A 21,933-nucleotide genomic window follows, 5' to 3' on the forward strand; every position below is an offset into this window, starting at 1 on the left:
TATCTATCTATCTATCTATCTATCTATCTTGTCTATCTAGTCTAGCCTAGTCTGTCTGTCTGTCTGTCTGTCTGTCTACCTATCATCCATCCATCCATCCATCCATCCATCTATCTATCTATCTAGTCTGTCTATCTATCTATCAGACACTGCAGTATTTGGCAAGAATGCAGGAATAAACTAATGGCCTCCTGCAAACTCCACTCCCCTTTTGCTCCTCTTTTATTCCCTCTGGGAGGGGCCATTCACCATCCACCTGTGGCCTTACTCCCAAGTCGACCCCTGTTCTTTAGCAGTTCCCTTCATCCGGCAACTCTGTGCATGCACACACTGAACAGGCTCCAGCTGTTCTTCTGCCTCACTGATGTCTGACTCTGAAGGCAGCCGATAATTGTCAGACGGCCCTGATCCCATCTCTGCCTCTGTTGCAAAGCCCTCCTCAGAGCCTTCCCCAGACTCCAGGACTGGCCCATCTTCCTCCCCAACCTCCTCACTGTCCGAATCTGCCACCAGCAGACCACAACAAAGATGCACCAGGGCATGATAATTATGATGTACCGATGCACGGTTGATGTTGCCTGGTAATGAAACATCTGCAAGAAAACCACCAAGCTCAGAGAGCACCAATTACGATCTCTGTGAACCCAACGTTAAAATATCGTTCCAATGTTAAAGAGGGCAGCTTTGAACCCTCCAGGAGGAAAGTAATTCCCCTTATGTAAGGAATAACCTTAACGTAAAATATATAGTGGGTCTACATTTGGGGTAATGGATACATCTGCAAAAGGGACAACCAAATGAATATGGAAATTCCTTCCTGACCATATCTGCGAAGTTCTTAAATAAATCTGGTGGACCTCTCTAAGGCACAGAGAGATCTAAACTAGACATGACCCTGATCTTTTGATGTTCTTGATATGATATGAAGAACAGTTGCAGGAACTGGGCATGGCTGGTCTAGTGAAGAGAAGGACCAGGGGAAACAGGATAGCAGTCTTCCAATATTTGAGGGGCTGCCACAGAGAGGAAGGGGCCAAGCTATTTTCCAAGGCACCCGAAGGCCAGGCAAGGAATAATGGATGGAAACTGAGGAAGGAGAGATTCAACCTAGAACGAAGGAGGAATTTTTCTGACAGTGAGAACAATTAACCCATGGAACAGAAGTTGCCTCCAGTAGTTGTGGGAGCTTCATCACTGGGAGCTTTCAAGAAGAGACTGGATTGTCATTTGTCAGAAATGGTGTAGGGTCTCCTGTTGAATGAGGGGGGGGGGGTTAGACTAAATGACCTACAAGGTACCTTCCAACTCTGTTAATCTCTGATGCACATCTAATCTTCAACATTTGTCGATGTAGTTGTGGGAGCTTCATCACTGGAAGCTTTCAAGAAGAGATTGGATTGTCATTTGTCTGAAATGGGATATAGGGTCTCTTACTTGAGCAGAGGGTGGATTAGAAGACCTCCAAGGCCCTTTCCATTATTCTCTTATTCTGTAACATCACCCAATGGCTAAGATCTCCATCTACATTCCCAACTTTCTTTTTTGGTGATGACAGCTGTCTTTCATTGCAGGGCCTCTGACGATTCCATGGGGGAGACAACACCGAAGGTAAGATGGACATTTTGAAACTAGTTTCCTGTTCCGTTCTAGAAGTCCTCAACTTTCAACCACAATTGACCCGAACAATTTGATTCCTAAGCGAAACATTTGTTCAGGGAATCTCAACATTTGTCCGTTTTGGGAATCAAAGTGTCCTTCCATCAACATACCCTGTGTCAGTGTTCCAAATATCATGCAGAATTAAATCAGAGTCCAAGGCAGAGCTATCCTTAAAGTTCCAATTTAATAAAACAGACATGTTGGCAACCATCTGTGGAATCCCAATTCTGAACACTTCTTGGGATTCCACCCAGTTGAAAGTTCATGATCTTATCCCCACACCCATAAATCCATCACACGGTCCAATCTTCTTCGCCCACACTGGCATCTCCACCCAGCTGGTTCTGGTCAGGTGTAGAGGTGCGGAGACAAAAGATGACCTTGGGCTTCTAGAAAAGAATGACAACAACACATTCCACAATTCTACTCCTTTCTATTCCCCCTCCCAACTACTACACTAATGAAACAGCATAGTGAAGTAATAGAAAGTGTGGCAGGCCAAAGATCCTGAAAGGAACATAACTACAGGCCTGACACTCTGTTCCTCCGAAAATAAGACCTCCCCAAATAAGAAGCCCAATTGGGCTTTTGAGCGCATGCACTAAAATAAGCCCTCCCTGAAAATATTGCAACACAGCAGCAGCCATGAGGTGACCACGCTCACTGCCTCCTGCAGCTCAAAAATAATAAGACCACCCCAAAAATAAGACCAAGTGCTTGTTTCAATGATTCGCCACCCCCATAGGAAATAAAAGAGAATGGGGAGGGGGATTTTGCAGGAAATAATGTGTTCGCTCGGTCGTTAGATTCGTTTTAGGAGTGTGAAGATCTGTCCGTGAATCTCAGAGACTCTGTGCCCAGCCTTTCCTTGCACAGCACTGCGTTTGGGAAATATTGACATGGCAGCTTTCCAAGCTAGATAAGGTCTGTGGTCATAAATACACCTTTGAAAGACTGTTTGCCAGGCCTTGGCTGAAGGTGAATGAGAGGAATTGACATTTGTTTAATAAAAGGGGTTTTCTTGGGACCAGGAATCTGCTTCGTGCTTTTTTGGGGAAGCCTTGGTCAGAATAAGAATCACAACTGCTGCTTCACCTCTGAGGATTTTGCAGAGTTTCTACTTCTAAAGCAGAAAACCACCTCCTGCTCACCTTTTTTAAAACGGACACCTGCCGAAGTGGCAGAGGTGGCTTCTGCAGACTTAGAGATTTACTAGACTCTTTCTGTGCTGCTCCCTTGGAGCTTGTTAGCCTTCGTTTCCTGCAGAGCAAAAGTTGCACCATAAGCAGTTTGAATTTTCGGGAAGATGGAGGAGGGGGGAGTAATAAAACACGATAACAGCTGTGGCATTGATAGAGGAGGAGAATATTTGCAGCTTGGGGGGTTGAATGGTGATGTCCCCTCCCTTCCAGCACTGATAATGTGTACTGTTGTGTCCCGCCATTGATCAGTGGGATTGACAACAGAGTCGGACAGTGAGGAGGTTGGGGAGGAACGTGGGCCAGTCCTGGGGGCTGAGGAAAGCTCAGACGAGGGCTCTGCGTCGGAGGCAAAGAGAGGAGTTGGACAACAGTGAGGCAGAAGAACAGCTGGAGCCTGTTCCCAGTGTGTGCATGCGCAGAGCTGCCGGAAGACAAGAATAGCTAAGAAACCAGGGTTGTCTTGGGAGTAAAGCCACATCTTGGAGGTGATTTGCTGCTCCCCAAACTGCTCTCTAATCTCTCTAACAGAGTCAGCCTCTTGCCCCCAACAATCTGGCTCCTCATTTTACCCACCTCGGAAGGAAGAGTCAACCTTGAATCTGGTGAGATTTCAACTGCCAAATTGCAGTCAGCCAGCAGTCAGCAGAAGTAGCCTGCAGTACCGCACTCTAGCCACTGCGCCACCGTGGATGTAACCTGTTTCCCCAAAAATAAGACCTCCCTGGATAATAAGTCCAATTGGGGGTTTTTGAGCACATGCGCTAAAATAAACCCTTCCCCCAAAATAGGCTCTCCCCGAAAATATTGCAACACAGCAGCAGCCATGAGGTGACCACACTCTCTGCCTCCTGCACCTCAAAAATAATAAGTCCCCCTCCCCCAAATAAGGCAGGTGCTTATTTTGGGGGTCAAAAGAAAATAAGACCCTGTCTTATTTTGGAGGAAACACAGTATGTATGTATGTATGAATCTATCTATCTATCTATCTATCTATCTATCTATCTATCTATCTATCTATCTATCTACTTATCTATCTATCTAGGTAGGCAGGCAGGCAGGCAGGCAGATAAGAGAGAGGGGGGAGGGAGGGAGGGGGGATAGGAATGGATAGCACTTAGCAATAGCCCTTAGACTTACATACCATTTTACAGTGCTTTATATCCCTTTCTTAGTGGTTTACAGAGTCAGCCTCTTGCCCCAACAACCTGGGTTCTCATTTTACCCACTGCAGAAGGACGGGAGGTTGAGTCAACTTTGAGCTTGGTGAGATTTGAACTGCCAAATTGCAGTCAACCGGCAGTCAGCAGAAGTAGCCTGCAGTACCGCACTCTGACCACTGCGCCACCGTGGCTTGTAGACACTAATATACAGATTGGTTGCAATTACAGTGTTATGAACGATCCCCATTCTGACTCCAGAAAGCCAATTATGATTCAGTACTCAAGGAGTTGCCAGGTCGAGGTTTCTTCCCCTAAGGGTCCTTCAGGATTTTTGAGGGCTCTCCAAACTAAGAGAGAAAGCAATTTCAGGAATAAACGCTAAAGAGGCAAACGGCAGAAATTCAATTGGTCCAAAAATCCAGAACCAATTTGTGCTCTTAGTCTCGGCGGTATGTGCAATGAAACTCTTCAAAGGACAATTGATCCCAAAGCTGAGCCTGCTCTCGATGCTGGGTGGAGCATCGGGAGCTGCAGTGCGTAGGAAAGTGGCACCAGAGGGGAAGAACTAAGCTATACAACTCAGCAGAGTCACAACTGCAAAGGACAGGTTGGTTTCCTGGGAGCGTGAAGTGGCCTTTTTATAGTGTTCCAACAGAATGACATTTCACTGCTTCCTTCCCACAAAATTTCAAAGGACCCTGGAAAAATCCATGGGGAACAGGCTTAGGAACAGTTAATCTTGAAGGTTCCCTGTTATCTTCATCCCTTTTAATGCCAATTGCGGAGGGAGGAAGAGGAGGGAGGAGAATGGAGGAAGGAGGAAGAAGAGGTGGAGAATGGAGGAAGAGTAGGGGAGGAGGTGGAGAATGGAGGAAATATAGGAGAGAAGGAGAAGGAAAAAGAGGTGGAGAATAGAGGAATAGAAGGAGGAGGAAGGGAATGGAGCAATAGAGGAGAAGGAGGAGAATGGAGGAAATATAGGAGAGAAGGAGAAGGAAGAGGAGGTGGAGAATGGAGGAATAGAAGGAGGAAGAGGAGAAAGGAGGAAATATAGAAAAGGAGAAAGAGAAGGGTGAAGAAGAGAGGAATAGAAGAAGGAAGAGGAGAATGAAGGAAATATAGAAGAGGAGAAAGAGAAGGAAGAAGAGATAGAGAAGGGAGGAATAGAAGGAGGATGAAGGAAACCTAGAAGGGGGGAGGAGGAGGAGGAGGAGGAGAATGGAGGAAGAGGAGGAAGAGGAGAATGAAGGAAATATAGAAGAGAAGAAAGATAAGGAAGAAGAGGTGGAGAAGGGAGGACTAGAGGAGGAAGAGGAGAATGGAGGAAATATAGAAAAGGAGAAAGAGAAGTGTGGAGAAGAGAGGAATAGAAGGAGGAAGAGGAGAATGAAGGAAATATAGAAGGGGAGAAGGAGGAGGAAGAGGAGATGGAGAATGGAGCAATAGAAGGAGGAAGAGAAGAATGGAGGAAATATAGAAGAGGAGAAGGAGGAGGTGGAGAATGGAGGAAGAATAGAGGAGGAGAAGGAAGAGGAAGAGAAGGGGAGAAGAGAAGAAGAAGAGAAGAGGAGAATGAAGAAGAGAGGAGGAAGAGGAGGAGGAGGAGGAGGATTAAAAGCTCGGTATTTTCTATTTACAAGGATCCCATGGCCCTCACCTGGTCACTTTGGAAACCAGATGCTGGGTGGACCATGGACAGACCCATCAACCCCTCTCTTATGTTCTCAGGGCCAATCCACCACCATCCAAACCTTCCAGAGTCCTCCTAGAAGCCAAGATTCCCCCCCCAAAAAAAAAGCCCACAGCGCTTCCCTCCCCTGACTCTCCTCGCAGGCTGAAAAGCTGCGGGCGGGCAGGAGCATCACGCTCGCTCGTGTCCCCAAGAGCAATCAGCCTGCTTTTTAAAAAAAAAAAAAACAAGGCTACCTTCCAATCAACGTTTTCAGCATTCACGGGCTCCTCTCTGCAGGCTCCCTGCTCACGTCCCTCCCGATGCGATTCAGGGTCATCACACGCCCACCGCCTCCTTCCTTTCTCAAATCCAGCTTTTTCCATGGCTGGAGAAATTCCTGGAAAGGAGGAATGCCAAGGTGTCAAGGTTAAAAGCGGAGTGTGCTTCCATCAGCATTCATAAGCCCCAGCAGGTAATGAGATGGTTGAGCATTTGAAATGCAGCCGAAATGCAAGGAAGGAAAAAAAAAATAAGAACCTGCTGCAGCCCTGAATACATATTCGACCTCCAGATGTTTCTTAAACGCACTTCCCCCATAGCCCCGGATAGCTTGGCCTGGGAGGAAAGGCACTGCCCATTCGGCAACATCTGGGAAACCTCTGCGTTTCTGCTCCCTCTTTCTATTTGCTAAAACCTGATTTGGAATTTCGATTTAATAGAAATAGAATAACAGAGTTGGAAGGGACCTTGGAGGTCTCCTAGTCCAACCCCCTGCTTAGGCAGGAAACCCTACACTACTTCAGACAAATGGTTGTCCAACATCTTCTTAAAAATGTCCAGTGTTGGTGCATTCACAACTTCTGGAGGCAAGTTGTTCCATTGGTTAATTGTTCTCACTGTCAGGAAATTTATCCTTAGTTCTAGGTTGCTTCTCTCCTTGATTAGTTTCCACCCATTGCTTCTTGTCCTGCCTTCAGGTGCCTTGGAGAATAGCTTGACTGCCTCTTCTTTGGGGCAGCCCCTGAGATATTGAAAGACTGCTATCATGTCTCCCCTAGTCCTTCTTTTCATTAAACTTGACATACCCAGTTCCTGCAACCGTTCTCCATATGTTTTGGCCTCCAGTCCCCTAATCGTCTTGGTTGCTCTTCTCTGCACTCTTTCTAGAGTTTAGACCCAGACAACACTTTGTTTCTGTGATATGTATAATTTGTATTAAAAATAAAAAAACTTGAATTAAAAAGAAAGAAAACCACTCTCATTCATGTGTTGTAAAACAAGAAAGGCGATATTTTAGTTCTAAAGAAGGCTCTTCTGCTTAATGCCTACAATAATGTTATTCCTGCAATAAAATAGCTTTGGGGAACGTCATTCTGAAAATATAAGTGCTTATAAATCCCTTAAATTTACCATATTCCTCTCCTTATAATTGGGTGCTTCATCATCTATTAGCCAGCTTCCTTTCTCTGTCCGTATTTATTACGAGAGGTTGCTTGCGCCGAATGTTCATTAATTAATTGGCCACGGTTTGGGTAATCCTAATTAATTCTCCAAAGTTGTGCTTTGTGTTCCTCTCCTCCTAGCCATCTTTTTATAAAGGTCTTACGGGATCTCAAGTAACGTTGAGTAGCCTGGTGAACCAAAACCGAGTGATGCTGGAGGAAAACGCCCGGCACCTCCTGAACGAACCCGAGAGGACCACCATGGCCTATTACCTGGACGAATACAAGGAGAAGAACATCTCGATTGATTCCCTCGTCCTGGCTCTCTTTGAACTGCTAAACACCCACGCCAAAGTGAGTGTGGTGGAATGAGGTCTGGATTCCCTGGAGAGAAGGAGGGGGCTGCTGCTCCTTGCCAGAGGGCGAAGAGCCAGGGGAGATCGGAATGTCGGGTAGGCAGGAAAAGGGTTGTGACGGTGCCTCCCTAGCAGTTCACAGAAAGTGTCTATAGTTATTCAGTTAGTTACTTTACTCTGGCAAGATTCTGTCTGTAGGTTGTTGTGGCCCGCCAGCAGCCAGCGGAGCTGGCAGCAGATTCGGACAGTGAGGAGGTTGGGGAGGAAGATGGACCAGTCCTGGAGTCTGGGGAAGGCTCTGTGTCGGAGGCAGAAAGGGGACCAGGGCCATATGCCAGTTATCAGCTGCCTTCAGAGTCAGACATCAGCGAGGCAGACAAACAGCTGGAGCCTGTTCCCAGTGTGCGCATGCGCAGAGTGGCCAGATGAAGGGAACAGCTAAAGAACAGGGGTTGACTTGAGAGTAAGGCCACAGGGGGACGATGAATGGCCCCTCCCAGAGGGAATAAAAGAGGAGCAAAAGGGGAGTGGAGTTTGCAGGAGGCCATTAGTTCACTTCATTGGTTCGTGACTCTCCGAGACTCCTGGCCAAGTTCTGCAGAGATCGGCCTGGCAGCTCTCCAAGCCAGATAAGGTCTGTGACCACAAATCCTCCCTCGAAAGACTTTGCTGGATGGGAATGGGCAGAATTCACGGCAAATTACTAAAAGGGGCAGTTTTGTCGGGACCAGGAGTTTGCTTCAGGCTCTCGGGAAGCCTCGGTCGGAACGCATGTTCTGTTTCAACACCCCATTTCCCCCTCTTGTTTCTGCAGTTCTCCCTCCTGTCGGAGGTCAGAGGGGTCATATCACCACAAGACCTGGAACATTTTGACAACTTGGTTCTTAAGCGGGAAATAGAATTCATGAAAGCCCGGCAGCCTTTGGGGACCGGAACTGATTGTTACTCGACAATGTCCTGCAGTGATTCTGCCTCGTGCACCGAAAGCCATTTTACCTCCACCACCGCTAGTTCAGCTCGGGTAGGTATGGTTCTCTCAGGCCTGGCTCTCCAATTTTGGCCCTCCATCTCCTTCTCCCCTTACACAGGTAGTCCTCGACTTACAATAATTCACTTAATGACCGTACAAAGTTGCAACGGCCCTGAAAAACAGTGGCTGCCTAGGGCCATTTTTCACACCTATGACTGCAGTAGCATTCCCCAGTGGTCCCCTGATCAAAATCCTGGGCCGCTGATTCATACTTATGACCGTTGCTGGGCCCCAAGGTCAGGTGACCTCCCCTTTTGCGACCTTCCGAAAGAGCAAATTCAAGCCAGGTTCGCTTAACGACTGTGTTAACGAACTTATCAACTGTGGGGATTCGCTTAACGACCGTGGCAAGAAAGGTCGTGAAGTGGGGCAAAATGTTGTAAAACCGAGGACTGCCTGTACGGAAAATCCAGTTGCCCCTGAGTGCAAAAACAGGACAATGAATGGAAGCTCAGGAGTTGAGAAGGCAGCGAAGATGTAGTAGAGACAAATTTAAAAGGTAGGGTCTCCTGCTTGGGCAGGGGGTTGGACTAGATGACCTGCAAGGTCCCTTCCAACTCTGTAAATCCGTGAACATCCCGTTAAAAAACACTGGAATTCTTGCTGCTCCCCGAGGTTGCTTGTCTCCTTGAAGACATTTCATTACCTGACTAGCAAACATTATCAGCGAGGGTGAGGGGAGGGTTTGCTGCTTGAATATACTGTACATAGCAGCTCGGAGCTTGCTATTTTTTCTTGCTGACGTTTCATTACCCAGCTAGGTAACATCATCAGTCCTGGTGAGGGTAGGGTTTTCTGCTTGAATATTTATAGTAGCTTGGTGGTTTTCTTGCAGACGTTTCATTACCAAACTAGGTGACATCATCCATGCTAGAAGGGAGTGGGGTTTAGAGAGAGGAAGAGGAGGAGGAGGAGGAGATGAGGAGGTGGAGGGGAGGAAGAGGACTGTGGGGTCCTTGGTGCTCTCTGAGCTTGGTGGCTTTCTTGCAGACGTTTCATTACCCAAACTAGGTAACATCATCAGTGCTAGGAGGAGCGAGGTGGAGGAGTACTGTGGGGTCCTTAGTGCTCTCTGAGCTTGGTGGCTTTCTGGCAGATGTTTCACTACACAACCAAGGTATCAGAGGTGGGTTCCTACCAGTTCGCACCTATTCAGTAGAACTGGTTCATCAAATCTACCGAACCGGTTAGAAGAGGTTCCACCAGTGGACTCGGAAAGCAGGCCACACCTACAGAAGAGGTTCCAAAAAAAATTTGAAACCCACCACTGCCACACACATACACAGACACAGACAGACAGACAGACAGACTGACACAGAGAGAGAGAGAAAGAGAAAGAAAGGAAGAAATAAATAAAAAAAGAAAAAAAGAAAGAAAAAGAGTGAGAGATGAAAGAAAAAAAGAAAAAAGGGACAGAGAGACAAAAGGAAGGAGAGAGAGAGAGAGAGAGAGAGAGAGAGAGAGAGAGAGAGAACACATGACCGGCAAGCCACTCCCACCAGGTCACATAGCCGGCAAGCCACTCCCACAAAGGAGACCACACCCACAGAGTAGGTTCCAAAAAAATTTGAAACCCACCACTGTAGGGTATTAATATTTTTTCCCAAGAAAAGGATTTGTAGAGAGTGGAAGCAGCATAGAAAAGGTGTCTTTTTATTTTCTCTTCGCCAACCACACTTTCCAAATCTTTTCTTCCAATTACGGGGGCAGGGGTAGGGGAAACACACTTGAGAACTGCCTAGGGTAAAAGCCACTGGGAGAAGGAATAATGCAGAGGGGAAATCGACTCTTTCCAGGAAATGAAGAAGACACCTGGGTCTTCTGCCAGTATCTTGTCTTCTCCCATCTCCCATCCCTGCCAAATGAAGTTAGCATAATCGCCTTTTTAAATGTGCAGCCCCGAGGGCCAGGGAATCAATTTGCTGGTAATAAAAACACCTTTCATCAAAGCCTCATTAGCAGGCTCAGGAAGAGGAAGGCTGTTTGACGAAGCTGTTTGTTGAACGCCTGGACTCTTGCAAAGCCTCAGGGAACAGGTTGGGTATTCGAGGCCAGCTGTGAAGGGAGTCCTTTTAAACAGCAAGAGGACTTCGATTTATATACCGCTTCACAGTGCTTTTACTGCCTACTCTGAGCAGTTTACAGAGTCAGCCTCGTGCCCCCAACCATCTGGGTCGTCATTTTACCCACCTTGGAAGGATGGAAGGCTGACTTGAGCCAGTCAGGATCGAACTGCTGGCAGTGGGCAGAATTAGCCTGCAATACTGCATTCTAACCTCTGGGCCGCCACAGCTGATAGATAGATAGATGGATGGATGGATGGATGGATGGATGGATGGATGGATGGATGGATGGACGGACAGACAGACAGATAGATATGGTGACTGATGGATTAGATAGGTAGATGGGTAGATGAGAGAGAGGGAGAGAGAGATGATAGATGAGATAGATGATAGATAGATAGATAGATAGATAGATAGATAGATAGATAGATAGATAGATAGATAGATAGATAGATGATAGATAGATAGATGATAGATGGATGGATGGATGGATGGATGGATGGATGGATGGATGGATGGATGGATGGAAGGAAGGAAGGAAGGAAGGATGGATGGATGGATGGATAGATAATAGGATGGATAGATATCGATGGATAGGTAGGTAGGTAGAATAGAAAGATAGAGAGAGAGAGATAATAGGATGGATAGATATGGATGGATAGGTAGGTAGGTAGAATAGAAAGAGATAGAGAGAGAGAGAGAGAGAGAGAGATAATAGGATGGATAGATATGGATGGATAGGTAGGTAGGTAGAATAGAAAGAGAGAGAGAGAGAGAGAGAGAGAGAGAGAGAGATAATAGGATGGATAGATATCGATGGATAGGTAGGTAGGTAGAATAGATAGATAGATAGATAGATAGATAGATAGATAGATAGATAGATAGATAGATAGATAGATAGATAGGAAGGAAGGAAGGAAGGAAGGAAGGAAGGAAGGAAGGAAGGAAGGAAAGAAAGAAGAAAGAATGAAAAGAGCCAGACAGGTAGATAAACAGTCATAAAGATAGATAAATAGCGATAGCGCTTAGACATATACCACTTCTCTAAATGGATTACAGAGTCAGTCTTTTGCCCCCAACAATCTGGGTCCTCATTTTACCAACCTCGGAAAGATGGAAGGATCAACCTTGAGCTGGTCAGGATCAAACTGCTGGCAGTAGGCAGAATAAACCTGCAACGAAGAAGAAGGATTCAACCCGAAGACAGGACAAGAAGCAATGGGTGGGAACTAATCAAGGAGAGGAGCAACCTGGAACTAAGGAGAAATTTCGTGACTGTGAGAACAATTAATCAGTGGAAAGGCTTGCCTCCAGAAGTTGTGAATGCTCCAACACTGGAGGTTTTCAAGAAGAGATTGGACAACTATTTGTCTGGAGTGGTCTAGGGTTTCCTGCCTAAGCAGGGGGTTGGACTAGAAGACCTCCAAGGTCCCATCTAGCTTTTGATTCTATGTATCTCCTCCAAGGCGCAGTGTGCAAAGTACCTCTCATTAAAAACAAGTGCAAACACACCACACTCCTGAATGTGTGATGCCACCAAGCAACACCCAACAGGAGGAGATCCGTGTTAAGCCGCTGGCAGCAGAAAATCAGAAGAAGCCCAGAAATATCTTTTCCAGCTCCCCAATTTTTATTCAAAGCTTTGTAAGGCATCTGATGATGATGGGAGCTGCCGCTTGCAAAAAAACCTCATGCCATTGAATAAAGCATCAATAAATTTTAAAAACTCCTCTCTTTTTTTGGCGGCCAAGTAACAGAAGAAGAGGAAGATTCGTAATCAGCAAAACTTTTTAATCTGTTTGTATTTTCCTGCTCCGGCTGGGGAAAAATTCAACGGGAAGAAAGGATTGTCTTTTTTTTAAAGATGCTCTGCTTTTTTTTGCTGTCACGATGCAATGACCTTTGCTAAATTAGTCCTCCTTTTACGCCGACGGCTGTTCAAGTTAGAAGCAGGCCCTCCAGAGCCATGGGGAAGTGAGCCCCTCCCTCTTAATGTCCTATTTCATCCACTGACCCTTCTTTTAATCCACTTGGATTAGCCGCCCACTGTTTTTTTTTTCTGAAGGAACGACGTCTAAAGGTCTTGGCTGAGAGCGAAGAGAAGGAGTCATTCCTTTCTCTCTCCCCAGTTTTCTCTGCAGGCATCCTCTAATACATTTCTCCATCCTGTCCTTCTGCCAAGCAGCTTTCATTCACCTTGCAAAACAAGCAAGCAGGCAAAGGGCAGCCCGATTGATCTGCTAAGACAAACTGAAATCCCATCGCTCATTTCCTCTGTTGACAGCCGAGCCAGCCGTGTAAAACCAGCTCAAACTGTTTGAAAACCTGTGGCTGTTTAAGTCCAGGGTGGTTAGTGGAAGGGGGAAGGGAGGGGAGATGGGGAGAGGAGGGGGAAGGAAGTTAGGAAGGGGAAAAGAAAAAGAAAGGAGAGGTGAGGAAGGGAGGAGGCAGGGATGAAGGAAGGAAGGGGATAGAGGGAAGGAAGGAAGGAGAGAGCAGAAGAAAAAGAGAGAAGGAAATAAGAGGAGAAGAGGGGAGGAGGCAGGAAGGAAGGAAGGAAGGGGAGAAGAGAGGGAAGGAAGGAAGGAGAGGAGAGGAAAAAGAAAAAGAGGAAAGGAGGGGATGGGAGGAAGCAGGGAGGAAGGAAGGAAGGAAGGGGAAAGGAAAAGGAAAGGAGAGGTGGGGAGGGGAGGAGGCAGGGAGGAAGGAAGGGGATAGAGGGAAGGAAGAAAGGAGAGAGAGGAAAAAGAAGGAAATGAGAGGAGGGAAGGAGACAGGAAGGAAAGAAGGGGAGAAGGAAGGAAGGAGAGAGGAGAGGAAGAAGAAGAGAAGAAAAGAGGAAGAAACAGGAAGGAAGGAAGGAAGGAAGGGGAGAGAAGAGGAAAGGAAGGAGAGAAAAGAGGGAGGGAAGGAAGGAAGTAGAGGAGAGGAGAGGAAAATGAAAAGAAGGAAAGAAGAGGAGGGGAGAAAAGAGGGAGGGAAGGAAGGAGAGGAAAAAGAAAAGAAAGGAGAGGAAGGAAGGAAGGAAGGGAGGGAGGGAGGGAGGGAGGGAGGGAGGAAGGAAAGGGGGAGGAGAGAAGAGAAGAAAATATTTTATTTGGCCAAGTCTGATTAAGCGCACAAGGGATTTGTCTCCGGTACAGAAGCACTCAGCATACATGCAAAACAACAACAACAACAACAACAACATAATGATTATTATTATTATTATTATTATTATTATTATTATTGATTTCCGTATACAAACCGACAAAATACTGGCGCATAATACACCATACATCACACTGGTTGAGAAAAATAAGGTCACAATCATAGACATCGCAATACCAGGTGATAGCAGGGTCGCCGAGAAGGAACATGAAAAAATCGCAAGATACCAGGACTTAAAAATCGAAATTCAACGACTATGGCACAAACCAGCAGTGGTAATTCCAGTGGTAATTGGCACACTGGGTGCTATTCCAAAAGCACTGGAATTACATTTAAAACAGTTAAAAATTGACAAAATCACCATCAGTCAAATGCAAAAAGCCGCACTGCTTGGATCTGCACGCATATTAAGAAAATACGTTACGACGTCCTAGGCCCCTGGGTGGGGCCCGACTAGTAACCAATGCCAAATCCAGCGAAACAACTGGCCGCTGTGATACAATTGTATAATAATAATAATGATGCCAATAAAAACGGGGTGGCAGAGAAGATGATCAGAAGGACAATAATACTGCAACCAAACAAGATGGATAAATAGGCATAAATAGACTAGGGGTCTGGCAGAGCGATGGCACGGGGGAGAAAAAACTGCCTGTGTGTCTGGTTGTGTTGGCGTGCAATGCCCTACAGCGCCCTCCCAAGGGGAGGAGTTGAAACACTTTGTGTCCAGGACACGAGAGGAGTCTGTGGATATTTTCTCAGCCTTCCTTCTGACCTGTGCAATGTATTGGCCTTCAGTGGAAGGAAAGGCTTTCTCCAGGGAGAGCTCGGCCAACTCGCGATCCAATAAATACAGACCTGTCACATTTCAGAGCTCAACGTCTCCCTGGAGAACCCCTTTTGAAAGTCAATTCGCTTCTCATCATCCGGGGGCGATGAGGTCCGTGAAAGAGGTGGGGGGGGGGAGAGAGAGAAAGGAGATCGCTCGCCCCGCGTATTGCTTAGACTGCGTTTTCATTTTTTAAGCTTCTAACCTATTTCTTCCTCTCCACTTTCTCCGTCTATCCACATCAACTCAAACCCGCGTGGCCAGGAGAGGCTCTTGTGGCTGATTGATTTGATGGAGGTAAGCAATTTCTGAAGGGTGTGTGTGTGTGTTGTGGCCCGCCAGTGGAGCTGGCAGCAGAGTCGGAGAGGGAGGAGGTTGAGGAGGAACATGGGCCAGCCCTGGAGTCTGGGGAAGGCTCTGAAGAGGGCTCTGCGTCGGAGGCAGAGAGGGGGCCAGGCCTGTCTAGGACTTACGTGCTGCCTCTGGAGCCTCCAGAGTCGGACATCAGCAAGGCAGAAGTACAACAGGAACCTGTTCCCAGTAAGTGCCTGTGCAGAGCTGCCAGAAGGCAAGAACAGTTAAGACCAAAAGGGCCACTCGGTAGTAAGGCTTGGAGATGATTGACCCCTCCCATAAGACATAAAAGAGGAGCAAACGGACATGAGCCTTTGCAGGAAGCAATTAGTTCATCTACTCTGTTCAAGCTCTGAGAACTCCTGTTTGACTCTGTGCTACGTTCGGCCTTCCAAAACTAATTTAGCAATTAGGTCTCTGGCAGCGTTTCAAGGGAGATAAAGGCGGGCGCTTATCAACCTTCCCCTGAAAGACTGCCGGCAACTCGAGCAGACATCTGTCGGAATCTTCACAGATTTTGTGAACCATTATGGGCTGTGAATGACCAGAATTCACCGCCGTATAAATAAAAGAGAGTTTTCGGGGCTAAGATTGTGATTGATGCTTTCTCGGGAAGCCGAGGTTAGAACAGTGTGGTGTGTTGGACAGGAAGTGGGAAGATCGAGTTAGGGAATCCAGATAGAGGACTTGGGCCATCCCGGTCCTAAGTGAACCTGGGGTTCACTCGTAAAGTGGTGAACCATTCGAAAACCTGCTATAGGCAAAAGCTTCACCTCTGGTGCACAGCAGCAGGTGCCACCCCCCCCACACACACAAAATCAATCCAGACAATACGTTGTTCACAAAGCTCTTACAATACAATAGCAGAATTGGAAGGGGCCTTGGAGGTCTTCTAGTCCAACCCCCTGCCTGGGCAGGAAATCCTATACCGTTTCAGACAAATGGCTATCCAACGTCTTCTTAGAGACTTCCAGTGTTGGACATTCACAACTTCTGGAGGCAACTTCTGTTCCACTGATTAATTGTTCTCACCATCAGGAAATTTCCCCTTAGTTCTAGGTTGCTTCTCTCCTTGATTCGTTTCCACCCATTGCTTCTTGTTTTACCCTCAGGTGCTTTGGAGAATAGCTTGACTCCCCCTTCTTTGGGGCAGCCCCTGAGATATTGGAAGAATGCTATCATGTCTCCTGCAATGTTGTTGCCACACTGGAGGGCCGCTCATGTCTCTTCGCCTAATCAAAAGGAAAACACCAGGCAGAATTCCTCGGGATGAGTTACCCCCAAATGTACTTTGGAGACCTCTTTTATTAGAAAAAGTTAGTTACAGCGTCATCAAAAGGAGCGTATCAAAAGGCATATATAATCACACATGATACAAATAAACTAATGAAAAGGTCACAGCATTCTACAAACAAACCAATAGAAAATTACAGCATAGCATAAGATGGGGAGAGGGGGAATAGAAAGTTACAGCACAGCATAGGGAGGGGAGAAGGGGGAGAAGGGGCAGGTGTGGGCGTAGCTTGCTCACATAGTTCATGTTACATGAGTTTGCATAGTGAGTCCTGACCGTTAGGTTGGAAAGATGTTTCTGGTGCGATGTTTTTCCATCCCTGTGTGTGTGTGTTTCAGACAGCCAAAACTGCCCTGCACATACACACCCGGTGATGGATTCCAACAGTCTCCCCTAGTCCTTTTCATTAAACTAGACCTACCCAGTTCCTGCAACCGTTCTTCATATGTTTTAGTCTCCAGTCCCCTAATCATCTTGGTTGCTCTTCTCTGCACTCTTTCTAGAGTCTCCACATCTTTTCTACATCGAGGCGACCAAAACTGGATGCCGTATTCCAAGTGTGGCCTTACCAAAGGCTTATAAAGTGGTATTAACTTTTCACGTGATCTTGATTCCATCCCTCTGTTGATGCAGCCTAGAACTGTGTTGGCTTTTTTGGCAGCTGCTGCACATGGCTGACTTCTATTTAAATGGTTGTCCACTAGGATTCCAAGATCCCTCTCACAATTGCTACTATTGAGCGAGGTACCACCTATACTGTACCTGTGGATTATGGTTTTTCTTGCCTAAATGTAGAACCTGACTCTTTTCACCATTGGATTTCATTTTGTTAGATAGTGCCCAATGTTCAAGTTTGTCAAGATCCTTCTGTATCTTAAGCCTGTCTTCTGGAGTGTTGGCTATTTCTGCAAGCTTGGTGTCATCTTGTGTATGTAAACTGAAAATGTATAATTAAACTCTTTTTAAAACAGAATGGAATTTGTGCTACATCATCATCCCTCCATCCATCCATCCATCCATCCATAACAAATGGAAGAAGTTGGCAAATTGGGATGTCGGCTTCCGACGATGAGAGCCACGATTTAAAACAGGGAAGCTGTGTCTAAATTTACGAACGCGGCTTTCTTTTCTCCCTGAAATGCACTTGAGCGTTTAAGTGTGTGGCTTTAATTTTTAATTTTGTTTTAATTATGCAGCGAGATTTCATGAAGGAGAAATGCACCATCGGAGGGCATTCGGAGACATTCTTGTCAGTCCAATAATCTGAAACTTCAAAATGTATTTATTTATTTTTGTAAAAAAGGGGAGAGGTAGAAAAAAGTGGAACAGATTCCTGCTTCCAATTTGGGGGCAAATATTTTCCTGCCATGTTTGTTTTTCCTTACAGGGTAGATTTCTCCTTGAACTAACCATTCTGAGCCAGGCTTCCTAAAAAAGCAAGAAGCAGAGTCTTAGTCCTTGCAAAATCTCTTTTATTTACATGACTTGTGAATTCCTTTCATTCACAGCCAGCAAGGCTTAGCAAACAGTCTTTCAGAGGAATATTTGTCCACACGAACCTTATCTCGCTTGGAGAGCTGCCAGATAACTAGTTTCCAACTGCAGGGCAAGGCAAAACTTGGCACTGAGTCTCTTATACTCACAAACAGAACTTTCCACTCTTGAAATGACCGAAGGAGTGAATTGTTTCCTGCAAAAGCCCTCTCCCCATTCGCTCCTCTTTTGTTTCCTATGGGAGGGGCCAATCACCTCCAAGGTGTGGCTTTACTCCTAAATCGATCCTGTTTTCTTAGTTGTTCTTGTCTTCTGGCAGCTCTGCGCATGCGGACACTGAGAACAGGCTCCAGCTGTTCTTCTGCCTCACTGCTGTCTAGCTCCCTCTCTGCCTCCGACGCAGAGCCCTTGTCTGAGCTTTCCTCAATTCCCATGTTCCTCCCCAACTTTCTCACTGTCCGACTCTGCTGCCAATTCCGCTGGCCGCCAGCAGGTTACAACACTTAACGGTCCCATTTTACCAAATTTCATTCAGTGCACCATTTTGCTACTAATGGTTGATCATTGCCTCTAAAAAAACATTTCCATTTTGCTTTTTGCCCTCTTGTCAAACAGCAGCCTGCTAGCCCAGCCTTGCTCCTCTCACCTTCCTCTTAAGGATTTCTCCAATCGCTGTCATGTTTTATTAGCAGGGGGCTAATTGTGCTTTGTACTAATTGAAAACAGCTCAGGCTGATCACGGAGGTTCGTTGCTTCCCAAATTGGCTTTAAAAACAGAGCCAGCCACAATAGGGGGGGGGAAGTGGCAGTGTGTTTTCTTTCTTTCTTTCTTCCTTCCTTCCTTTCTTCCTTTCTTTTTCTTTCCTTCTTTCTTTCTCTTTTTTCTCTTTCTTTTTCTTTCCTTCTCTCTTTCTCTCTTTCTTTGCAATTCATCCTGAGGTTTCTCAGATTTTTGGGAAACCTGTGATCGACTGCCCCCTTGTGCATCAAGGAGAGGTTGGTCGTTGACTTAGGCGAAGCCAGGCAAGGAGATTTGAGTTAGAAGAAAGGGAGAAGTTAGATGGGGGAGGAGTAGGGATTTGACAGGAGAGAGGGAGAGAAAATAGATAGATGTGAAAGAGGATGGATTGAAATACTTAATAAGAGATGGATGGATGGATGGATGGATGGATGGATGGATGGATGGATGGATAAGAGAGGAATAGATGGATGGATAGACACAGAAATGGAGCAAAGATAGATGATAAATAATAGATGAATAATAAAAAGCTGGGTACATAGATAAATGGATGGATGGATGGATGGATGGATGGATGGATGGATGGATTGGCGGGTAGGTAGATGATAGATAGATAGATAGAGGAATAGATGGATAGATAGACACAGAAATGGAGCATAGATAGATGAAAAATAATAGATAAATAATAAATAGCTGGGTATATAGATAAATGGATGGATGGATGGAAAGATAGATAGGAGAGAGAGAATAGATAGATGAGAAAGAGGATGGATTGAGATACTTAGCAAGAGATAGATAGATACATGGATGGATGGATGGATGGATGGATAGATTGGCGGGTAGGTAGATGATAGAGAGAGGGGGGGAATAGATGAAAAGATAGACACAGAAATGGAGGATAGATAGATGAAAAATAATAGATAAATAATAAATATCTGGGTATATAGATAAATGGATGGATGGATGGAAAGATAGATAGGAGAGAGAGAATAGATAGATGAGAAAGAGGATGGATTGAGATACTTAGCAAGAGATAGATAGATACATGGATGGATGGATGGATGGATGGATGGATGGATGGATGGATGGATAGATTGGCGGGTAGGTAGATGATAGAGAGAGGGGGGGAATAGATGAAAAGATAGACACAGAAATGGAGGATAGATAGATGAAAAATAATAGATAAATAATAAATATCTGGGTATATAGATAAATGGATGGATTCATGGATGGATGGATAGGAGAGATAGGAGAGAGAGAATAGATAGATGAGAAAGAGGATGGATTGAGATAAGCAAGAGATAGATGGATGGATGGATGGAGGGAGGGAGGGAGGGAGGGAGGGAGGGATGGATGGATGGATTGGCGGGTAATTTCCGAAGTCGGTTACTCCAACTTTTATTAGAGAGAGACTGAGCGATCCTGAACAATTGAATGGAGAAGAGCTTTCCTCCCTGAAAGGATTTGGGGGCCGAATCCTTCTGTACCATCACATTCCTTGTTCTTTCCCTGCTTGCCAGAATTCTTCCGATGGAGGCAGGAGTGGAAGCCAAACCAGGATCAATGCCTTACCTGACATCTCCCTGGTAAGAGTCATTTCAAGGGGTTCTTCACCTGATTGCCCTCCAAGTTTTAACGGGGGGGGGGGGGGATGTTGATCTATGAAACTGTTGCCGTTCTTTCTTCCCATGTGCCCCCAGCATCCATCCTACCAGGGATGCGGTGGCTCAGGGGCTAAGACGCCGAGCTTGTCAATCAGGAAGGTCGACAGTTCGGCAGTTCGAATCCCTAGCGCCGCGTAACGGAATGAGCTCCCGTAACTCGTCCCAGCTTCTGCCAACCTAGCAGTTCGAAAGCATGTTTAATAATGCAAGTAGAAAAATAGGAGCCACCTTGGGTGGGAAGGGAACAGCGTTCCGTGCACCTTCGGGGTTGAGTCATGCCGGCCACATGACCACGGAGACGTCTTTGGACAGCGCTGGATCTTCAGCTTTGAAACGGAGAAGAGCACCACCCCCTAGAGTTGGGAACGACTAGCACATATGTGCGAGGGGAACCTTTACCTTTAAGGGGCTGGCAAGGGGAAGACAGTAGATGACCTTTTGGTCCATCCCGTTTATGTCACCAGAGTCTCTGCAGCTCCTTAAAGCAGCAGGGTTACTTCCCAAGGAAGGGCACCTGTTCTGACCCCTCTCGTCCTACACCAAAGGACGCCAAGACAGAGATACTTCAAGGATTTTTTAACACACAGACAGGGCCTTGGCAGCAATCCAGCACAGACTAACCTTGGCAGCAATCCAGCACAGACCAGTCCTTGGCAGCAATCCAGCACAGACTAACCTTGGCAGCAATCCAGCACAGACCAGTTCTTGGCAGCAATCCAGCACAGACTAACCTTGGCAGCAATCCAGCCTGCCAAGCTAGCCAGGAGAGTTCTCCAACTTTAATGAATACGTTAACTCCTGCAAAGGGCGTATGCACACTCATTCCTTTTATAGTCTTGAGAGGAGCCTAATTACCACCAGCTGAGTGCAATTATCTCCTGTAACTGCTCCTTAAGCCTATTAGCTCTGCGGTGCTGGGCATCCAGGAACAACTCCCTTGGCTCCTCCCCACTGCTCCAATCCATGACGTCCGGATCACACTCCCTTGGCTCCTCCCCACTGGTCCAAGGCTTAGGTGCCTCCTGGTGGCCAACCAGCCTCTCTGCGCCCTGCTCAGAGTTGGAACCCTCTCCAGGGTCCTCCACATCCTCCAGAGCCGACTCATAGGGCCCCTTGCTGTCGGAGTCTGGTGGCAGCTCCAACGGCTCCTACTGGGCCACAACAGGCACCTAAGGATATCAGATGTCCCAGGTTTAATTCTAGTAGCCTGCTGAGGCATAGATTCTTTAACCGATAGAAGAGAATATTTGGAGCTCGGGGTGGACCTGTAGGGTGCTTGGTGCTGGTTTGTTTTCTTGCAGGCGTTTCACGACCCAAGTAGGGAACATCACCAGTGCAAGTGGGTAATGGGTAGAGGGGAGGAGGATGAGGAGGAGGATGACTGTGGGGTCCTCGTGGCTCTCTGAGCTTGCAGACTTTTCATTACCCAACTAGGTTACATCATCAGTGCTAGAAGGTAATGGGGGGAGGAGGAGGAGGTAGTGGTGGTTGTGATGGAGGAGGAGGAGGAGGAGGAGGAGGAGGAGGAGGAAGAGGAACTTGGGGGTTTCTTTGTAGACATTTCATTACCCAACTAGGTTACATCATCAGTGCTAGAGGGTAATGGGTAGAGGGGAGAATTGTGGGGTCCTTGGTGCTCTCTGAATTTGTTGGCTTTCTTGCAGACATTTTATTACTCTACTAGGTTACATTATCAGTGCTAGAAGGTAATGGGGGAGGAAGAGGAGGAGGTGGTGGTGGTAGTGGTGATGATGGAGGAGGAGGAGGAGGAGGAGGAGGAGGAGGAACTTGGGTTTTTTTTTTGTAGACGTTCCATTACCAAACT

General features: G+C 46.5%; 1 protein-coding gene across 1 annotated transcript in view; it reads left to right on the forward strand.

Moving 5' to 3' along the window:
- The window catches only part of WHRN (whirlin), a 95,367-nt gene that overhangs the window by 65,311 nt on the left and 8,123 nt on the right, over positions 1-21,933 (forward strand). Inside the window, exons 5-9 of the mRNA XM_032233292.1 lie at positions 1,572-1,608; positions 7,277-7,489; positions 8,306-8,512; positions 14,828-14,860; positions 19,965-20,030. Coding sequence (XP_032089183.1) covers positions 1,572-1,608; positions 7,277-7,489; positions 8,306-8,512; positions 14,828-14,860; positions 19,965-20,030 — 556 coding nt within the window. The remainder of the gene's footprint in view (positions 1-1,571; positions 1,609-7,276; positions 7,490-8,305; positions 8,513-14,827; positions 14,861-19,964; positions 20,031-21,933) is intronic.

The sequence above is a fragment of the Thamnophis elegans genome, chromosome 16 (assembly GCF_009769535.1).
Source record: "Thamnophis elegans isolate rThaEle1 chromosome 16, rThaEle1.pri, whole genome shotgun sequence".
In the NCBI taxonomy this organism is placed as follows: Eukaryota; Metazoa; Chordata; class Lepidosauria; order Squamata; family Colubridae; genus Thamnophis; species Thamnophis elegans.